The sequence below is a fragment of the Gavialis gangeticus genome, unplaced genomic scaffold, assembly GCF_001723915.1.
Source record: "Gavialis gangeticus isolate Ggan-Ray unplaced genomic scaffold, GavGan_comp1, whole genome shotgun sequence".
NCBI lineage: Eukaryota > Metazoa > Chordata > Crocodylia > Gavialidae > Gavialis > Gavialis gangeticus.
In genome coordinates, this window is record NW_017729025.1 from 99,811,217 (window position 1) to 99,833,215 (window position 21,999).

The window sequence follows — 21,999 nt, forward strand, 5'->3', positions numbered from 1 at the left end:
CGGCCGCCCGCGCCCCCTGACACGCGGGGGGATCCCGCCAGGTACCGGAGCGGGGCCGGGCGCGGGGGCGGGGGCAGGCTCCCACTGGGGCAGCGCCGGGCTCCAGGGCTTCGTGCCCGCCTGGCAGCCCGTTTCCCGCACGGGGCCGTGCCCCTGCAGCAGGCTGGGCTGGGCTGTGCCCGGGCAGGGCCGAGGGGAGAGGCCCCCCTGCGTCCTCTGCCAGCTCTTCCGCCCCCCACGGCCTGCCCTTGGGCCCTCTCCCCAGGCACAACTTTCCGGCCCCTTTGGTGCCAAGGCTGGACCGTTCCCGGTGCCCAGCCCTCCGGGCGCGGCGCGGCCCCTCTCGGGCGTCGGCCTCAGGAACCGCCCGGGAGTGGCACCAGCCTTGGCACGTCCACCCCAGCCCTGACGGCGGGGAGGCCGTGGCACGCGGGCTTCGCGTCCCCCTTGTCCAAACCGTGCGCTGGGCACAAGAATGGGCGAAAACTTGCTTCGTTTCGCGAGCGTCGCCTGGAACCCCCGAAACGTTCCCCACACACCGGCCGGAGCCCGCGAGGAGCCCTCTGGGTCTGGTCCGCTCGCGGAGTTGGGCTGGGTGTTGATCGGCGTCCTTCTGGGCTGAGAGACCTGAGGTAGCTGAGTGCCAGTGGGCATCTTGGTAGAGGGGTGGAGAGGAGCTCTTGCCAGCATCCACCTGAATGGAAATGGAAGCACATTTCAGCATGGAGAGTCCCCCCAGGAAAGCTGTGTGCTTCAAGGTCTGGGCGGCAGAAGTAGTCAACAAACAGTGCACTGCCAAGAGGGGTTTGGTTGAGGAAGGTGACAGTGAGCTTTCAGAGGGACAAGAGCCTCCTAGCCCATTATTTTTAGGGGAGCTGAGGGGATGCAAAGGGGTACGAGGGGCTGAAGGACAGTTTGGAGGAACATGGAGGCTGGGAGAAACTGTACTAGGCATAGCCAGGTTGCTCCGTACTTGAAGGCAGCTTCTGCACAGAGGAAGAGGGGTAAACAGGCCCAGGTTGATGGTTGGGACAGTAAACCATTTGGGCTGGTTTGGGCTGGGGTTAGTTGCCAGTGATTCATTAGCTCAGAAAGCTGGTGCCAAGCTCCCAAAATGAAATGTGGCTTTAAAAGCTCATGGTGGGAAACCACCCAGTGCACTAGAAGGATGAGCAAGCAGAGGAGCTCATAGCCCTGCTGGCTGGTTTGATAGCACCTTTCCCTGCAAAGGCTGCTACCACCCCACTGAAATGGAGCCATCTCTAGGGGAGAAGGGGCAGGGAGGTGGGTGGGAGATATGCTACATAGAAGTAGGAGGGTTTGGGGCAAGGACACAGCTGCAGAGCCACCTTGCTCCAGGACAGGCTGGAGCTTGGTTTTTCAGATCCCATCTGAAGGGCCCAAACCAAGGGAACGGTATGGTGCTTGCTTTACTCTTTCAGGAAGGTAAAGAGTATGCTCATACTGCTGGGACATGAACCCATGATTGTTTAGTCATGTAGGGATATAGCTGCTCCAGAAGAGGGAATGATATTGCAGGGCAAAGTAGGAACCTGTCCTGGCCCTATGTCAGTCTTGACAGGCTTTTCTGTGTTGCTAGGTGTGATAACTGGTGCAGATCCTATATGTGTTTGGGAGTTCCCTGCAGTGCCCAGAGGTGGGTGTCTGCTGTCAATAAGGAATAGGAGGACACAGCACCTTACTATTATTTTAATGATGTTTTTCCTCAGTTTTCGCCCCCTCCCTCCTTCCGTAGAGCAGCATGAACCACAGCCTGCAGAGGGAGATGCTAACAGCTCCGTCCTATGTAGGCTGCATCATGCCCTAATAGCTCAATGGATTTACACAGGTTCAAACGTGACTAAGCCACTGTGGCCGAGTCTAACGCACATCATTAAATCCTGTCAAGGGACCCCATCTCCCTTGCCTGAATGGCCTCTGCATTTGGTTTTAAGAAACAAAGTCTTGTTTCAGTCAGAGGGGGGCCAAAAAGCAGCAGAGCTGGAACCAACTGGTCCCCATTGGGGTTTGTCGTGCAATCCTACAACTTAATTTCTGTGTCTGGGCTGGGAACTCCTAAAGCAGCAGTGCTGATAAGTAAGAGTCTGGCTGGGCTGTTAGCTACAGCACCCTGCAAGGAGCCACTGTTCAGCTTGCTGTGCTGCATTTTCCCCTCTCTGCAAAGAGAAGGGTAGTAATAATAAAACCCAGTTTTGGCTAGCACTTGGGACTCTGTGGATGGAAGGTGTGGTGGCAAAGAAAGCATTAATGAAGGATTATTCTTTGGAAGGCAAGAGGCAGGGCAGCGGGGATAAGATTTGGTAAGAGTTTAAAGCAATTGAAACTTCTGTGTCATGGTTGGTGTGTGTGGGCATTTCACCTGTGCCTAGGTGCAGATGAGAGCTGGGGGGTGGGGGAAGCTGGGTATTTTTGGGTGTGTATGTGACCCCGATAAACACGCTGCAGCAATGACTCCCCAGTGCTGCAGTAAAGCTCTTGTCAGGGGAGGGAGTTTGACGCACGACTCCCAAAGTGGGTTGGATATGGCCGAGCATCCTTGGTGCATGCCTGTGCGTATGTGGGTGTGAGCCCCTCGGTCCATCTGCTGATCCATTTTTCATGCCCAGGCTCCTGGACTCTGAATCTCCCTGAGCATTTCATATTCACCAGCAGGTTTAGAGCTGGTCCCAAAGTCCTGAGTCACTGTATGGTTTCCATGGAAACAGGCTTGTTCACTGTAATCAGTTTTAGGGGCAGAGGGTATGTTTAGTTAGGGGAGTGCACAGAGGCAGACAGGAGCCAGCCCCCAGCCAGCCTGGCTGCAGGGGAGAGGCTCAGGGCTTCCCCAGACAGGTCCAAGGGGCTTCTGCTTTGCTCCTTCCCTACGCTGCAGCAGCAGCAGCAGCAGGAGGCAGCAGCTTCTTTGAGGTTGCTGCCTTTTCCTTCAGGTCTTGGCTAAGTTGTGCCTGATGTGATCTGGCACCTCTGTTGCCTCTGGCTTTGTCCTAACCACATAACCTCCTGTCCCTGACTCCTCACCCCTTGCCCTGTCAGCTGGTTTCCCACTTCTCTCATAGGTCTATTGTTACCAGTATCCCAGGGACCACAATAAGGCACTGGAGAATTTCCTGTGGTGCAAGTCTGGAGCTGGTGAGGGAGTCTGGCCCACCCATATCTGGCTGTCTGTGCCAAGAGCCTGAACTTTATTGAGAGGAGAAGGAGAAGGGGGACAGAGACAGACCAAGGAAGAGGAAGCAAGGAGGAAGCTTAATCATTAAAAGGAGCTCTGTAATTCCTACCCAGCAGTAGGAACAGCACTTGCCACCCTGAAGGGATACAGAACACTATATAGTTCAGAGAGAGAGAAAGTACTTCATGTGTGTCAGATGCAGCCACTTCTGGGGAGGAGCAGGACATTGCAAGGATGGAGGGGGTGCAGGGAGAGGAAGAGGGACATGGGTAGAACAGTGGGGGCCAACTTTTTCAGCAGGTGTGTCACAACTTAGCCACGTACCTCCCCGAGTGCCACTAGGATCCCCTTCCCCTAGCTAATCTGTTAATCTGCTTTCTGCCCTGTATGCTTCTAAAATGCCTCTCCCCTCCCTGATCTGCTGCATGCCACAGGTTGGCCCCCCCCCGGTCTAGAACAGTGGTGCTCGAAGGATGGCTGGCCGGAGCTGAGTCATTAGACCCGGGGGGCTTCCCTTGGATCTGGCAATTTGGCATCAAGGAGTGGTGGAAGCATTCATTGCTATGGTTCTGGGAGCCTCAGCAATTATGCTGCCACCGCTCTCTTGTGGCTGAATTTTTAGGCCCACGGGGCACTCCACGGGCTGGATGACATGGCTTCACATGCTGGATTGGACTGGTGCCTGGGACCAGTCTACAGCCAGACCCAGCATGTGGGACTGGACCCAGCAAATGGCCCCATCCCCAGCACATGAAGTTTGCTCTGGGCTGGATCTGGTGCATGGGGTCAGTCTGTGCCCCAGAACCGGCCTGCGCACCTGGCCCCATGTTCCAGATCTGGCGTGTGGACGGTCTGTGTCACACTCATCTAGCCCCTACCTCAGAAAGGGTGAGCACCACTGTTTTAGAGTTCAGTGACTACAAGAGATTTGATGACACTGCCAGGGGCATGCTGAGCTGTTGAGCCCAGCCCTGGTTCAGAAGGGAGGCTATCCACTGCTGGATCACTGATCCTGACCACTGCAGCATCCTGAGTTTCCCACTGATTAAGTCCAACTTGCTTCACTCCTTGGACCAGCCATGATCCCAGCAGAGAGCTCGGTGCTCCTGTTACAGAGGTCTTAAAGCAGGTCAGTCCCATCAAACCTGTTAGGAGAAGCCCAGTAGTAAGGGTCCCCAGCACAGAGACTCCCTTGGAGGCCTTCGCTTTGCTGTGTCCAGCCGCACTTGCTTCTCTGTCTGAGGGTGACTCACCAGTACTGCCAAGGTTAATTCATGGTTCTCAGCCCTGTGATGCTCCTGGGCTGCCTTGCCCTGTCAGCAGGAGCAGCTCTGCTGGCTGTGGGAGATGAGGCTAGGCATTTGTGCACCCAAGCCTGCCTTCTGCTAGGATGTCTTCGCTGCCCTGAAGCACTGTCTTATGCAGCATGGGAGCATGGGTGGGGAAGGGCTGGTGGATCTGCCTTCCCTCTGGGCAGCTGCTTCTGAGATTGGCAGTGCTCATGTCCCAGTGCCAGGTGGCTCCTGCAATGGTTGGAGCCATTTCACTGGCTGGCACACTGTGTTCTGGAGGCAGCATGTGCCCAATGTGCTCATGGGCAGCTTAAGCCTGGTGACAGCTGTGAAATGGAGGCCAAGGAAGTGCTCAGGCTCACCCTGACAGTAGTGATGAAGATCAGAGGATTAGGACCATACAGCAAGGAGAACAAGGGAGGGGAGGGCTCAGGACCTCCTGCTGGGGAAGGGAGCTGCAAGGTCACTCATTCCCTGCCTGGCATATTGGGTCAAGGCAGTCTTCAGGCTTGCCACATGCCCAGAGCTTCTAGATGCATGGAGACTAATTTATAGTAAGCCGAGTGGGGGAGGGGTGTGGGGTAGGGCAGGCTCAGCTAATGAGGGCTCTGTAGTCCCCTCTCCAGTTTTCTGCTGCCACAGGGGGGACCTTGATCTCTGCCTAACCTGTGGAAACCTTCCTCCAGTACCAGCCAGTTCCAAAGCAAACCCATTCCCTCCATTGGAAAGAGACTGGTGTTGAGACAGAGTGAGAAGAGCAGGGGGGCAGCCACATGTCACTTCAGAGGAATCAGGTGGGGTGGGAGGTAGGGGTGTGGGCCCCTGGAAATCCAGGAAAGCTGCGTATTTCAGGGCTGGAGAGCCCACAGTGGACAGATGTGGTTACAGCCTGGACTCCCAGGACTGGGCAAGCGTTTGCCCTTGGCAATGGCTTTGGCCACTAGACATTTGTCACCAGTGGTACTGCTAATGTGTATCACTGTGCCACCTCACTCTGTCCAGAGCAGGCCCAGAGGATACAGGGTGCTGGTACTGGCAGCTGCTTTCCATAGCCTGTATTAGAGCTGTCACTGGGTACATATACATGTTCATTAATGCGCCATAATTACTGAACATTCATTTTAGTACCTGAACCTTAATGTGCTGTAATTGGTGCTACTGCGCAATTGCTGTAGCACACACTTTTTTGGTGATGCTGATGTGCAGTAGACTAATTCTACTGTGCATTAGCACATTAGCACAGGTTTTGCTTGCCATGCTAATGCGCGGTAGAATTAGTCTACTGTGCTTGAAGTGTCTTGTGTAGCCGTGCCCACTGTGGGTAGAGTTGATCTGGTGGTAGCAACTGTAAGACAACCTAGTGTAGAGACTGGACCAAAAAGCCTAGTGCAGGGACATGTGTGGGGCCAGGTATCCAACAGAGATCCAGGCTGGGTTTTCTAGTTCTCTCAACCCTCAGCTGAGGCATGACTTTCCAAGAAGCTCAGCCTCTGTTCAGGCAATAAACATAGAACAAGTCTGAAGAGGCTGGCTTCCACCAGTTCCCATCGCGACGTGATTAGGCAGGTTTTCAATGAGGGCAGGGTTTTGTAGGCTGACCTCTTTTGGATTTTGGTGCCCAAATAAGAGCCAAGCAATTTGAAAATCTGGCTCTAGGGGCGAGGGCTTAAGTCCTCCTGAAATTCCAGCCATAATGCATGCATATGCACGTATTCATTTGAGGAAAGCGTGGCTCAGTGGCATGTGTGTACACCTCCCCCCATTAGAGAAATTGGTTACATCAGCCTGACTGTAACCACTCTGTCTGGGCTAAAGGCAGCAATGAAAAGCCTGAGAGGAAATGACACCCACTCTTGTCAGCAACTCCTCTAATGCAGACAGCTTAAATAGCCATGTTGTGGGGCCAGGAGAGATCTCAATCTGAGGCTGACCAAGCTGTTTGAGGAGGGGAAGAGTCCTTAGCTGAGCCTGGTCAATGCCCGCCTTTCCTCAGTCGCTGCCTGCTATCCTGCCTCTGTTCCTGGAGCAGCTGCAGTACAGATTCGCTTGGCTGCCTCCAGAGGTTATTGGCCTTCCTGCCACTTGCTGTGGTTAAGCAAGAAATGCAGAGTCAGGTGGTGGATCCCTTTACCAGGAGAGCTGGGAAGCCCATGAAAGTCCTTAGATGATGACTGCTAGATGAGGAGTCCCTGCTGAAGGGACCCCCAGTATCAGTTAGAGCCCAGGCCTTTCAGCTGCACAGCTGGTGACAGCTACACTGAACTGCCCGTGGCCGACTTTTCTCTGCCTCCACGGTTGAGCGGAAACTGCACTGAACTCAGTGCTGGCAGAGAGTTGCCTCCCACTAGTTTGGCCTGTTAGGAGAAGCTGTGGCACAAGCACTGCTTCTGGGAGGCAGGAGGGCACCAGCATAGGCAAAGAGGAAAAAGTGCTTCATGTTGCCTGTCCTTTAAACCAGGCATCTGGGTGTCAGGACATCTCTCCCAGCAGCTCCTTTCAGCCTGCACTAGGCAGAGGGGAAGGGGGTGACAGCTTCCAGGACAGGCGTACAGAGCAGGTAGGAGAGAGGCAGACCCAAGACTGAGGCTTTCAGTCTCACTTGAAACAGGGAGGGGTTGGAGAGGTTGTGGGTCAGGAGTGAGGGGGAGTCAGCGGGGCTGTGTCAAGAACCCAGAAATGGAGCAGCAGAGTGTGCTGCCAGGCATTACAGACTCCTTGGCAGAAACTAGGACCAGGAATCTTACCTAATCCCTGGCCTCATTCTGTCTGGCTGTAGCCAACACTGTACGTCCCTCGCTTTCCATGAGCCACACCTGTCCCAGTCCAACGCTAGGAGCAAGAGAAGTAAGTTCTGAGCCTTTCATGAGGCTGCAGAGTGGCTGGCAGCCACGAGAGGGCAGGAGAGCAAGTTCTCTGCTTGAAATTACATCTAGAAAACTGCAGCTCCCTACAGCTGTTTGACACAGAAGCCATTTGCGTGGGATGGTGGAGAGGGAGTGCGTGCACAAAGACACATGCACACACTTTTCCACAGGGCCGAACGTGAAGTGGAATTGTCCCTCTGCAGCTCCTAGTTGTGAACAGGGAGCCTCAGGGATCAGAACTGAGCAATGGGTGTATATATGTGGGAAGGGGGACAACCAGTAGGCTTTGATAAGACGCTTTGTAGGGAGCAAGAAAAAGACACAAGGGGGATCCTAGAAAAAGGGTGGGAGAAAAAGAAGTGTGAGAGAAGCTGTGGGGCATCTAGAATAGATAATAGATGTGCTGGTGCCAGGTCCTGGAGAGTGATCGCTGTCCCTTTTACTGAAATGGCAAGGCTGGCATATAGAAAGTGGGCCAGTGTGTATAGCCATACTCTGTATCCCCTTGTCACTTAGGTGCCCAGCATGTTGCTGGCAGGCAAGAGCCCAAGAGAAAAATAAAACCCTTTACTTAGATAAAGCTTTGGTATAAATTTATTGCTAACAAAAGGTGCCAGTTCTGACCCAATCCTCTTGCTTAGTTTCAGGCTGAGTTCAGTGGGTCTCAGCCAGGCCACAGAGGGGATCACTTCAGAGTGAGGGAAAGATGCTCATGTCCCAGGTTCCACTCAGTCTTTGACTTCTCTACTCACATTGTCACAGATGGGGTGACTGCAGAACTAGGGTCTGGGATGCTGACACATGCCCACTGCAAGCTGAACTGTAACCTACCAGCTCCTCTCTCCCAGGGGCTACTGAAGAGCCACTGGAGGGAAAAAGCATTTGGTCAGTCTGAGCTGGGTTCAGCCTGGCTGTGAAAGACCCCAAGTCTTGCAACACCCAGGAAAACTGCCTGGGACTCATGTGTCCTCATGGGATCAGCAGTAATGGGTAAATAAAAACACTGGAGGTTTCAAACTGGCCTCCAGGCCTAGGAAAATAGCCCTCCCTGGTCCCTGTGTCACTAACTAGTGACACTCACAGCCTTTCCTGAGAGCCAAGCATAGCACAGTGACGAGCGTGCCACACACTGCCAACCACAGGAACCTCTCCAGGGGAAAAGCACCAGGAACTTTGTGTGTTTCCAGGCCTGTCAGGAATTTTAATATGCTAAAGCCACAGAGGCTTTGTGGTTGAACAGGCCCTGCATACTAAAGCTGCCCTGATCAATCCAGCTCCCTGAGAAGGCTCTGTTGAGCTGAGGTGGTTACAGCTCCGGAAACCGCCTCCTACACTCTTCCCTTTGCTGCTCTTCTCACTCACGCTGGAGAAGCAAATTGTCTTGGGTCTTAGTGACTGGTGTGCAGAAGGGAGGTGGTTATGAAATGGGCCTCCATGCTCTGCATGGGGAGAGCACTCGATTAATTCAAGGAGGTCTCAGTTGTTAGTAGGCATCATAGTGCAAGCATGTGGGACAGAAGAAACAGAGGAAGTGGCTGAGGGAAAGTTCCCCAGGAACACAGGAATGTGGTGTAGTGATAGGAAGATATCTGGCTACATTAAATTGGCATTGCCTGAAGTTTGTTGTCATCATTCTTACTAGACCCTGAGTTCCTGTGGCCTTTCACTGATGGTTATGCAAACACGTGGATAGATCAGTACTGACATACACATGTATGTACACACACATACATGTCTACAGGCTTGTCTGCTTATGGTTCTCCTCCAGAAGCCATCATTGCAATGTTATACTGCTGATCTACCTGCACACATGCAAGGGCAGCAAGGTAGTATACAAAGCTTACATGCACAGCTGTGGCTGAAAGCTTGCAGAGACACATGTGAACATGAAGAGATGCATACACTCCTGGAGATCTAGGACAAATGCAGAGAGGTCCAGGTCTTTGCTTGTGCTTAAGTGTATGCATAAGACTGGGAGAAAAAGAGATCTTGCAGGAAAAGATGCTGAGAAAAGGATCAAGATGGAGACTCTCTAAGCTTCACTGCTAATCCCAGGTGGGGGGAATGGTTAGGTCACTGCTGTTAGGGTCACTCATATTAGCTTGCTATTGGATGTCAGACTGGCCTGAGACAAAAGCTGGAGAAGGAGGAGAGGTATCTACTTTTCCTTTCTAATTGCCTATACCTGATCTCAGAATCTAATCAGGGAAGCCAGAGGTGTACAAAGAAATGCTGCTCATGTGTGTGTTCACAAGCATATGCAAAGACACACTGGAGCCATATGTAACATCAAACCCTGGATCCAGAACAGCCCTTGTGGGCAGGATCCAAGGATTCAGCTGGGCTCAGGGGAGGCCGTTCCATTTAGACCAGGGAGCAAGGGCAAGGTTACTGTACCCAGGGGTAGGGGCAGGCAAAGTTCCCCCGATAGGGAAGATGGAGAAACTGACTGCATGACAGGTAGGACAGGGCATGCCTGCACTTGGCAGCCATGGACACAAAGACCCATGTCCAAATGCTTATGCATGGTTGCACCTCAACATACATGGCCACCTATAGAGGCCTTAATCTATGGAAAAAAATAACCCAAAGGCTGTGTTGTGGTGCCTCTCACATACAGCAGCCTCTTGCTCTGCCCTCTCCCACCTGTGCATGTGGAGACCAGATCCCCCTCCCCCACAGGCATGTGAGCCGGGTTCACAGACACTCACAAGAAGGATCAGTTGCATCACAGCTGTCTTCACTTTACCTGCTCTGCCAGCAAACAGATGAGCACAGTATCCTGCAGGCAGCAAAAAAGCAACCTGCTGCTTGGACCCTTCATGACAAGCTGCCCACAGGAGATGGTGGCATATAGGAGAACTGTTGCAGCTGCTGGACAGGGGTGCCCCCCACACCAATCACAGAGCAACATGGGAATTGAGTGCCCAGAGTTATGTTTTTCATGAGACCTGGAGTGAAAGGTGCTGAGTAACCCAGACATGTCAGTGTGCAGTAGAGTCTTGCACAGGGTGAGCCCACAGGCAGGGAAGAAAAGGGCCTATACTACACAGCTCATTAAAATATTGAATTACTCAATAGCTATTTTAATTGCTTTTAAATTCCCTCCAGCATTAAGAGGCACCATCACTTGGGACATTGCAAGGCACCCAGACACCACACCTTCTTGGGAAGAGGATTTTGCTGCTTTAGACTTTTTATGTCTCCCCTTTGCTTAACTTCCTGCTTCTTTCTGGGATGGCCCTTGTTCCATCCTGTCCCTTCCTGGCACTTTGTTCCTGCCCTGTCTTTGGTACCTGATTCCAGGGCATCCTGCCTCCAGTTCTCACCGACCAGATTTTCTAGGCTTTCCTCTGCAAATGTAAAGTTTATCTCTAGATGCATCGCACCTCTTGCTGTCCAGCCTGCCTCTGACATAAGCTTCTCCAGAAGACATATTCAGGACAGCCTAGAAGAGAAAGCTGCTGTAGTATGGAGGAAGTCCACCTAGAAAGCTCCTGCCATGACAGTGTAGTGATGCCCCCACTTTCAAATGGCTGCACAGAATTTCAGAGCTACGGTGAGGTTGGTTCTCATTCTGTCTCCCAATATTTTGGGGTCATGAACACGTGGCTTCTCCAAAGGCTGAAAGCCTCCTGCTCCCCCCTTCATTCAAATGTTGCTGCATTCCCTGTGATCTAATCCACACAGGGCCAGACTCCTGTTGGGATCTATTTCCAGGAAGAGACCCAAGTCCATGACTGCAGGCAGCGAAGGAGTGACAAGTCTTTCTAAGAGCTGCTGTTGTGAACATTCATTTTTAATTCAATTCAGTTCAGCACTGGAGTGCTGAGGGTGTTGGAACAAATTGCTGATTGTCTCTGATCCTGGCTCCCAAAGCTCAGCGTTTGGGAAGCGGTGGTGGGGAGACGGCAGTGTGGGAACGTCCGTGGTCTCCAGGATGCACAGGCTGTCAGTGTTGTTGTTTGCTGTATTTAGGGCACTGGCCTTAGGAGTAGGAAAATAAACATCCCTTTCCCCGTCTCCCTCCCACATGCCTTCCTGGTGAATATCCCTTTTTAACAAGTCTGTACTGGAGCCCACAGCTATGTAGATGTCACCTACTTTAATACCTAGATTAGCCTTGATCCATTTTCTAACCATTTCTATGAGCTGATCTCTCTGGGATGAGGCTGCCATTGGTAATGGTAGGTAAAGCTCAGCTGTGAGACCTCTGCGACCTAATAGCAAAGTGCCTCATGTTCAGTCTATGATGTTGTCCCTCTGCAAAGAGGAGGCTCCAGATATGTGCACCTGCTCATATGTACCTCAAGTTTCAGGCATATCCAGGTGCTTGAAGTCCTTGGAAACTGGGCTGCATGTTGTGACTCAAGTTTCCTAACCCAGCTTGGGCTGTGGTGCTGCAAGGGGGACTATTGCAACTCTGAGACAGGGAAAGGAGGGAGCTGCAATCTCTCTTACTCTAAGCAGGCACTCACTGGCCTGACTGGTCATCTCACTGCACTGCCAGCTGGCAGGGCTCTCTGTGTCTCCAGGCTTTACTTGGCAGGCTCTCTCAACCCATTCTTGCCACTTTTGCTGGGGACTGGGTGCTCAAGTGAAAGGGAATGATTGATGGGGTGACAAGTGACTCACAGACCTGGCAAAGCTCACAGTCAACGCTTATCGGACTCCATGAGTTTGTGCAGTTGCTGTGAACTTTCCTGAACTGTCTCTGTACAGAGGCTTATACACAGTGTGGGTCAGGGGCACTTGGACCCACCTCCTTTTCTGGTCTGTGTTGAGTGCAAGGCATGGAGCGAGTTGCAAGTCACACACTTTTCGCATTGCTATCCTCCAGGAAGGATCCAGCTTCCTGGGTTGGTGTGGGGTTGGGAGATGTGCAGTATGAGACCATATCACTAACCCAGGCAGCTATGATGAATATTGACTTTACTCAACCACTCACTGTCTTATCTGGACTGTCATTTCACGGTCCAGCACCCATTCAGTACAAGGGTTTTTAGTGATATCTTTTATTGAACCAGCCGTACAGTCAGGAGAGATGTTAGACAAGCTTTTGGTACAAAGTGCCCTTTCTCAGGTCTGGGAAAGAAAGAAATGGCCTATGCCGCATGTCAGATAAAACATTGGCTTCTGTGTAACTCCATTTTTCAAAGAAAATAAATATAAAACTTCTTATGTAAAAGAAATCTTCTCACAGAAGAATTACACCATTTCTGACCTCATAGTCCTTATACTCAAAGGAAAACTACAAAATGCCTTCAGACAGTGGGCCCAGGGACAAAATTCGTAACACCATAGACTAAACATAGATGTCTCTTCTTTCTAAGCTCTCTGTACTCCATAGGTACTAATGCTCCTTTCCCTTCTGAATGGTTTTGTTCTTTTATATAATTAGGTCATCTGTTCAACTAAACTTCTCCTGCTTTGCCGTTGCTGCTGATAACTTCTCTTCACTTCTAATTTTCAGCCCTCCTGATCTAAGTTTCTTTTACATATGGAATTAAACACAAGCCATTGTTTTATCCCTTGCTTCTTGCATATTTTCTGGACCATCCTGACTAAAACCAATTACATTCAGGACAAGGAATACTAGGGTCATCATGGGCAAAGTTCCCTTCTCTACTGCTAACCTCTTTTCTGTGTTGCAGCTACTAAGACAACCTGAGAAGAAGCTCCATGAAGGTGACCAGCCATGCAATGTTCCTGGAAGGCTGTCCTCCTACTAGCTTTGGCATCCATTGCTATCCAGTACACAGCTATCCGAACTTTCACTGCCAAATCCTTCCACAGCTGTCCTATCCCCAACCCAGTGAACTGCAGCCTGAGCCAGGAGACTGATTCAGCCGACAGGCTATGTGACGAAAGCCCCACCTTCACTTACAACCTCTCCAGGAAGACACACGTCCTTATCCTGGCCACCACCAGGAGTGGCTCTTCTTTTGTTGGACAGCTGTTTAACCAGCACTTTGATGTCTTCTATTTATTCGAGCCCCTTTACCATGTCCAGTACACCCTGATCCCAAAGCTGACACAGAGCAAGAGCACCACTGACAGGCGGGTCATGCTGGGTGCCAGCAGAGACCTGCTGAGGAGCCTTTATGACTGTGACCTCTACTTCCTGGAGAACTACATCAAACCCCAACCAGTGAACCACACGACAGACCGGCTCTTTCGCAGAGGGGCCAGCAAGGCCCTGTGCTCTCCTCCGGTTTGTGAATCTCTGGGGCCCATCGACCTCCACCTGGAGGAAGGGGACTGTGTGAAAAAATGTGGCACCTTGAACCTGACATTGGCCACAGAGTCTTGCAAAGAGCACGGGCATGTGGCCATCAAAACAGTGCGGGTGCCAGAGGTCAGTGACCTCAGGGCCTTGGTGGAGGACCCTAGACTAAACCTGAAGGTCATACAGTTGGTGAGAGATCCCAGGGGTATCTTGGCATCCAGGAGCGAGACCTTTCGGGACACCTACAGGCTGTGGAGGATCTGGGATGGCACCGGCAGGAAGCCGTACAACCTGGATGTGACTCAGCTCACCACAGTCTGCGAAGACTTCCTGAACTCTGTTTCCACAGGGCTAAACAGGCCCCCTTGGCTCAAAGGAAAGTACATGCTAGTGAGATATGAAGACCTGGCCCGAAACCCTATGAAAAAGACTGAGGAGATTTACGACTTCCTGGGCATCCCCATGGACAGCAACGTCGAGAGATGGATACAGAACAACACGCGAGGAGACAGGTCCTCAGCCAAACACAAGTATGGGACCGTCCGAAATTCAGCAGCAACAGCAGAGAAATGGCGGTTCCGCCTCTCCTACGAGATTGTGGAGTTTACGCAGAACGCCTGCCAGCAGGTGCTAGCGCAGCTCGGTTACAAAATGGCGGGGTCAGAGGAAGAGCTGAAAAACCTTTCCATCAGCCTTGTGGAAGACAGGGACTTCCTGCCCTTCTCGTAACACAGCCATTGGGGGCTTGTGCTCTATTTTTAATATCTAACTGTTGCCTTATTTTATTTTAATTTGTTCCCCACCCAAACCCCCTTTTTCTCTCCAAAATTTGCACTAAATCTTGAATGGGAATCTCAATGGAGTTACAGTGAAGAGGCTGTCACCTCTCACCAATGCGCTTTGGACGCAAAGGAATTGGGTCTCAGAGCAAGAGCTAAAACTGTGGATGGGTAACAATGTTTACAAAACACACACACAATGTATAAAAACATCCTTCAAGCTTTCCAAACCGAAGGGTACCTGGGGTACTGTACTTTTGCACTGTTTACTTTTACAATGTAAGAGATAAATCTATATATATGTATAATTTATGAATGGTGTTGTCACTTCAAGAATAATTCCCCTTGCCTCCCGATTATAAGCAGGTTATACTTTTAGCTGAATGTGGAATAACCTCGTTTTTGATCTCGTTTTGATATGTCTGTTTGTTTAAGTCATGTTATTGGGCTGGGCAGTCAGTCGAACGTTGATCCATGGTTGTTTGGTAACATCTGTGATATTTCTTTGAGCCAAAAGAAGTTGATTGGGCGGTTTGGCAAAAAGAAACAAAATTAATGCTTTATTTCTGTGTCTTCTGTAAATAAAAGAGTGCAATAAAACTGACTTGGAGGTGAACTTGGACTGGAGGAGCTCCTCAGAGGCAACAGGAGATGGACAGAAACATGATTAAGATTTCATGGCACTGATAGAGAGGGGTTGATCCACAATAGCTCTGGTAGGGTGGCATACAGTGTCCCCTCTGAAATGTAGGGCTGGACTGGAGGAATGATGGCAGGAGACGCATAAAGAAGTGCTAGGCATGCAGGCTGAGGGAGGCCTGGTCTGGTCCTGGAGAGTCATTCAGAGCTGGGGGAAGGCATGGAAATTCAGAATTCATTGCTGGCTGCAAAGCATGTGAAAATGCAGCTAGTTCAGTTACAACAGCAATAATCCTATGTTGTCTACTGGCTGGGAGGCTCCTGGCATGAGCACTAACAAGAGGCCCACTAGGAGAGGCCAGCAGCCTGGCTACTGCACTGTGGGAAGGTGCTAGCCCAAGTATCAATCCAATCAGCAGGACATCTGGCCAAGGCACTGGAGATACTCTTTTTAGACTCTTGGATCTGACTCCCTCACTGCTGGCCAGCAAGTGTTAGTGAGTCTAGGTAAAAATACTAGCAGTAATAATTTGTCTAACAGTAGGTTGGGGAGTCCCAGCTGGGATCAATGCTTCACTGCGCTTGGCATTTCACTAATGCAGAGCAAGAGACGCCGCGTCCTGGAGAACCTGTAGTTGAAATAAGACAGATAAAGGGTGTTTGAGGAAACAGGGACACAAAGCACCAAAGTGATTCATCCAGCAGGTCAAGAGAAGAACAAAGATCCTGAAACCAGATTTTGTGGCTCCCAGGTTAGAGCTCCCTCATTCCTCTCCAGAGAGCAGGCAGGGACCCACCTGAAGAAGAGCTCCAGTGGAAGATGGCCTCCAGGGAACAGGGTTCTCTTGGCAGAAGGGGGAGGTGTATCTTAGGGGATATGCCTTCCATTTGGTTTATGACTGAATTCAATAGGAAGTGGATTTGAACTGGGGAGCTGTAATGACTGTGTACAAAAACAGCTGGAGAGCTAGCAGAAACTGCCTGCTTGCTGCACTTACAAAAGCCAAGAGGAGGACAGGGGTTAAAGAGAAGGGAGGTGTGTGGGAGGCTGCATGATTCTCAGTTAAACTGTCCTTTAAAGACCTCTGGAAGTGCAGGAGCATCTGCCACAAGAGTCTGAGCTCATCTTGCTCATGGCATTTTGCAAACTGGCCTCACTTGAGAAATAGAAAACTATTTTAACTGGAAGTGGCCATAAAAGGTCAACAGAAAGATGAGTCTAGTGGTCGCTCCTTGGTGTTTGCAGGGACAGGAGAAGCACCTTATAAATCATCTGTGTTAGCTGCAGTGAGTGCCTCAGTGAGACCGAATGGAAACACCTGCAGCAATCGCTACCATAGCTCTGCTGGCAGCCCAGAGATTGCAACTGCTCTCAGACCCCAGCATGGGATGCCGATGCCCTGGGATGTACTATCTCCACAGGCTGAACCTCCCTGCAAAAGATAAGGGAACCTCATGTTCCACCAAGCCCATAAGATGCACGTTGGTCACCCCAACCCTAGCAGATGACATGCTGAGCACCCACAGAGGCAAGGCAGCACACCCAGTGTTGGACTACAGAGGTGTTCTGGGCCAAGTGCATCACTAATAAACACGTTATTCTCCAAAGCAGCAGTTGGCAGGAAAATGGCAGCCTGCCTTTAGAAGATGCTATTTGAAAGTAAATAAATGGCTTGATTGGCCCATTACTACTTACTGAAGTAAATGGATTCTTTTGTTGCCGCTTTCAGATTGAGCATTTCACTCTGAACGTTACCTGGTAATGGCCTCGTTAGCAACTGCTTTTATTGTCTGGACTGATGTATTTTATGCAGGGCAGAGAAATGATAAATGGGGGAAGCCACAGCTAGCCAAGGAGCTTAGGTCCCTGCTGGAGCCAGCCTGTTATTCTTCTCCCTTCATTCTCCTTCTAAAGCTCATTTTACATTTTTCTGAAGCTTTAGTCTGCCCCTTGCTTATCACAACCTTGCTAGTTCAGCCATATCTAATGCTGTCAGTTCCCCTACCATGGCTGTGTTTGCATCCTGCTCTAGTGTCACTTGAAATCATCCCAATTTCATTTCTTTTATGGAGCTGGGACTGCATCTTAGTGTGAAACATGGTGGCAGGTGCAAGATGGGGCACTGAGCCAGAGACACACCAGTCCCAGCACTGAGCAGACCAGTAACTTCAGCAAATTCACTGCCCATTTGTGCTGGATTCAGTGCCTCTTCATCACAAACTCAAACCTGAGCATAAGCACAATAGGCTGAATTACTACAGTGCTGTTCAGGCTATGCTCCCTATGGCGCAACAGACAATTACCGAATGGCTCCATTGCCTGGCTTCCAACAGTTGGAGGGCTGCTCTCAAGTAGAGAGGAGAGCACAACCCTATGGCTATAAGAAAACCATGGTGATGGCAGTGCCCAGGTTGGCATGGGCCACAATGGAACTTGCTAACTTTCACATGGGTGGAAGGAGATCAAAAGGAGCAGAGAAGGGCAGTTGGCCAGTTTGCCCTTTGTTAGGAGCACAGCGATGCATCCGGCAACTTGAAAACCATGTCTTAGTATAAGCATGGACAGAGATGCAGCCCTGACTGGAATGGGCTTGGTGAGGCCTGGCAGTGACATCTGATTTTCCACTGAATTATTCTGCCTCCTTTTAACAGTATTTTGTTCTATCCCCCTTCTCCTTACTCCCCAGAGCCAAGGACTCACACAACAGAGGGTTTTATCCTCAAATTTTACTGTACTTAAAATACAGAGATGCAGAATATTGCCAGAAACACACTGCAAAACAAAAAACTCTAAACCCGGAAACAACCTGCTTACATTGAAATGACAAAAAACCAGAAGTATCCTCCTAAGCTTACTGCACCATCTCTAATGCCACTAGGAGCCCTGGGCTGGGGGCTTGAAGAGTTGTGTAGAGTGGGTGGATTGCCTTCGAGCTGCTGTGTTTAGAGGGCAGAGAGCTTCTCAACGAAATACATGGAGAAGAAAGGTGGGCACCCCATCCTCCCCTCATTTCCACATTTGCATACATCCTGTGTTTAATATGAACTGCGTTGGGATGACAGAGACACATATATGACCCATGACATGAGGAGCATTTTAGAGAGGGAATACAGAGAAAATACACTCAGAGATTTTTTTTTATAGCAAACTAACTGGAATGGATCGCAACTGAGGAAACACTCCCTGGGCTTTGTCCTCTTTCCCTCACCAGAAAAACAGTCAGAACAGAGGAAATGAGGTCATACTCTCATTTCCCCGCTTTCAGAGCCACCAGGATGACTTCCTAATGAGAGTTTCACCTGGGGAGGAAGGGAAAATGAAAGAAGAAAAAGAATGAGGTGGAGAAGATATTAAGGCAGGAAGAGTGGACGAGGAAGGATGAAGAATTGCTAGGGTTTCTCCCTGAACTAGGGGTTCAGGCCCCCCCACATTTTCCAGTGCTGTTCTCTTCACCAGCAGAAAATGCTTTGCACAGAGCAGAGAAGTCAGCACTTCTAGGTTACAATGTCTACACAAAAAAATGGACTGTCAAGAAGCTCCCTTACATCAACCTGACCATCGCCCTTTGACTGGAAATGCTAACAAGCTCTTTGCTTTAGTTTGACAGGGGTTTTGCATGGAGGGGCAGACAGGAGACAGCTCATTGCTGATTTAGAGGCTAATACCAGTGTGATATAATTGGTGCAAATACAGTGTGTGATGGCCAGCGTTGGCTCATCTAGGCAATGTTACAAATTGTCATGAAAAATGGATGTTCAATGCAAGGGAGGTGCCTTCTGAACCCCACTGAGAAGAGCCTCAGCTGTGTCTCAGCTTAGGATGCTCCCCAGTATCTTCCTGCCCAGTTGCATTAGCTCCATTATCCCTTTGCCCTCCATGCTTCCTGCTCCACCATTCCCTACTAGCAGGTGTCAACTACAGCAGCACTGTCTTGTTCGATGGACCAGGATCAGTACTTTAAAGGGGCCCTAGACATTTCCCAGATGGTGTTTCCATTTTTCAAGTTTATGTACAGCCTGGTAATGGTGAAGAGGCTTGGGTACTTGATCCAAGCCATGTTTACAGAGAGCTCATCCACTGTTCTTTCTTGCATACTCCCCACTTGCTGCTACAGGCTACAAGCTCTACATAAGCTGGGCTGCCAGAACAGAAATCCTGAGAATTTCTTCACCCCTATTCTCTCCTTCTGAAGCTATCACACAAGGGCCATTCCTGAGCTGATCAAGAGTTTTCTTCCATTTAGTCTTCATCTGATGAAAAAGTTACATAAGGATGGTGAAGACAGGAAAGAAGAACTCAGGGAAAGGTCTTGAAAGGAGCCCCTAATGTGACAAGGGGCCCCTAGTGTCAATGTAGTGGTACTAAGAACAAATGGGCTCAATAAATGCTTTCATTTTGTTCACCCCCTTGTGCTCTACTATTCCATGTGTGGTTCTGGGAAATGGGGTCTTGACAAGGAGCTGGTAGTACAAAGTCCTTCCATTCCCAAGGAGAACTGACAGCAAGGGGCTGGTGGGTGTGAGAGTTCAGATAACATTTCCTGATCTGCTCTCCATCAGTCCCTTTGTGGAAACTGGAGAAGGGAAGTCTCTATGTTATCTGTCTCCTCCTGACCTATGGTTTGGGAGGCACCAGATGGCCATTCATCTACTTTGCCCAGCAAATGTATCAAACAGGAGAGAGATGTTGACAACTTAGCTAATGATGGATATTTATTAGCTGCAGGGTCAGGGCAGGATTTAGAAGAACAAGATAAAAATCAAGATCCACCCAGGGAGGGGTGATGAATGAGGGTGCACAGACTGCTTGGTAGATGGGAAGAGCTGAGTAAAACTTCCCAGGGCCTTGCCGATTGCTGAAGAATATTCCAGCAGGGTACAGATGCACAGATTGAAGTCTGATCTCTCTGAAGTTGCTGTCTTCAGAGACAAACCTAACATGTCTGTGTCAGTCAGGCCGGCAGAAAAAACACCAGCAAAGCAGTTTCCTCTTTAAAAACAAAGCAGCAGGTTAAGCCATTTTCATTCTACAAAGAGCTACATACTGCAACGATCAGCAAATTCTTTGCCACTGCAAATAGCAGGGTCCATTTCCCAGCAAGGGTGATGGAGAGAGACCACGAAACTCAGCTTGGCTAATGAAGGAACCTGGTCAACTCAAATAAGGCCAAAAAGTGGTTTTCAGAAAAAGTCAAAATTGAAAAAGGTTCATGAGTACAAGAAAAAAAAAGTCAGTGAAAAGGTTTCTTGCCCCTGTATTTAAATATTCCCTGACATCAGAGACCCAAGCCCACCACTATCACAACTGCAGAAAACCATGAAGTGGAACAGACTAGGAACAGAAAGCGAGAACAAACTAGGTTGGCTTCATTCTTCAAAATAAAAGGCAAAAATGAGAACAAACAGCACAGATGGGAGAAAAGGAGATTTTTTTATACATTCTTTTGGTTTTAATAAACTAAATGGTTAGGCAACTTGGGAAAAACTGTCTTCCACAACATGATTTTTATTTTGACAGTGTCCCTATATAAAAACCTATATGCTAGAAGTGCCAATGGTGAATATATAAACTCCTCTGCTGCAGTGGCACAGTTGCATTTACCTGGCTGAGAACATGCCTGTGGACTGGCAGATTACAGATATGCACACTAACATATAGGCATATTTATAAAATACAGCACAAACACTGCTTCATTTTTCTATACACCCAACCTCTAACAATCTAGGTTAACAACCTGACAGAAGCCAGGAAAGGCAAAATTAATGCTGGAACCTGGGGTCTTCTTCATCCCATTAATTCTAGGGCTTCCAGGGGACATGTATGTGTGTGTGTGCATGTGCGTGTGCATGCGCATAAGAGATTGTGCGATTCCTGGAGCACTTTGTGGTGGGTTCAGGACGGAGAGGCAACTCCAGGCTTAATATGAGTTTCTGGGCTTTTTCTGAGCTAAAGAGCTCAGGGTGACTTTTCTTCAAAGCAACATGCTTATTTACCTGGGGCAGGCTGGAGCTCCACAAGCAGTGGATTACAGGAGTTGTTAGCAACAGGATCACCCATTTGAGTGCACTCGCATAGGGAAATCACTTTCTAAAGCAAATTGGTGGGCTCACAATGGTGCCAGTGCAGTGTAGGGAGTCGCCCTTGAGCTGTTAAGCCCTGGCAAAAGTGACATCTATGCCACTCGCTATGGCTCACTGCAGTACTCAGACAAGATGGAGGAACATGCTTCACCACAGTGTAGAACAATATCTGAGCAGTGGTAGCATGAGTCAGGCTTAGAGTCAAAGTGACCCTGCTGTACATGCACACAGGCGAAAACTCCAGTGGGGCTGAACTTACTTGCATGGGAACTAAGCTTGTCTTCCCAGTGAGAAGAACATTACTGCCTCCTTATGATGGAAGCAGCACTCCATAGCCTGGCAGTGCTGCCTTTTGCTATGAAATTACAGGGGCCTGGCATCTCTGTAATAACACCACATTAGTGCCAGTCATTCCCCACCATGCACTAAGGTGACCTATGTTCTCCCTTCCTCCACTCTCAAATAGCAAACAGATTTGCTCCTCCATCACAGCCACCCCTGAACAAGGAAATCTGCCCCAAGGTTTTATGGCATGAAGTATACAACGTGCTTGTGTGGCATCACCAGGACTTCTGGTTGGGGCTGAGGGTTCCATCTTTAAAGGACACATTTAGCCTGAGTGCATGGCTGGGAGAGCCAACCTGAGGACTGTGGCCTATTAACAAAGGATCTCAGTTGTCCCCTTGATTTTGCCAGCAGGGGAGGAGGGAGCCTTTCCCTATTTATGGTATATCACCTTCATATTCTTGGGATTTTCTTCATGGCAGATTCCCCCTCCCCGGCCTGAAGGCAAATCCCTAAGAATCTCTCAGAGCCAAGGAACTGGACTATTACAGAGACTGCTTCCCCAACTGAGGCTGAATTCAACTAAATTAAAATGAAAGGACCATCAGGAGCATGTGCGCTCTCAATGCTAGGACACAGT

At 49.8% G+C, this 21,999-nt stretch overlaps 1 protein-coding gene across 2 annotated transcripts; it reads left to right on the forward strand.

Annotated features, from left to right (window-relative positions):
* On the forward strand, positions 1-14,958 carry CHST1 (carbohydrate sulfotransferase 1). Of its 2 annotated transcripts, none has more exons than XM_019519336.1 (2): positions 1-41; positions 13,001-14,958. In XM_019519336.1, exon 2 carries the CDS (start codon positions 13,045-13,047, stop codon positions 14,302-14,304), a length of 1,260 nt encoding a protein of 419 aa, XP_019374881.1. In that variant the 5' UTR covers positions 1-41; positions 13,001-13,044; the 3' UTR covers positions 14,305-14,958. The 2 variants fall into 2 exon arrangements, with proteins under 2 accessions (XP_019374881.1, XP_019374880.1); XM_019519335.1 differs by lacking the exon at positions 1-41 and adding an exon at positions 8,019-9,418 and having other exon boundaries at positions 9,734-14,958.
* The last annotated feature ends 7,041 nt before the right edge of the window (positions 14,959-21,999 follow it).

What these genes read in the sequence shown, in the direction of transcription:
- CHST1 (XM_019519336.1), top strand. Translation starts at nt 13,045, where the DNA reads ATGCAATGTTCCTGGAAGGCTGTCCTCCTACTAGCTTTGGCATCCATT.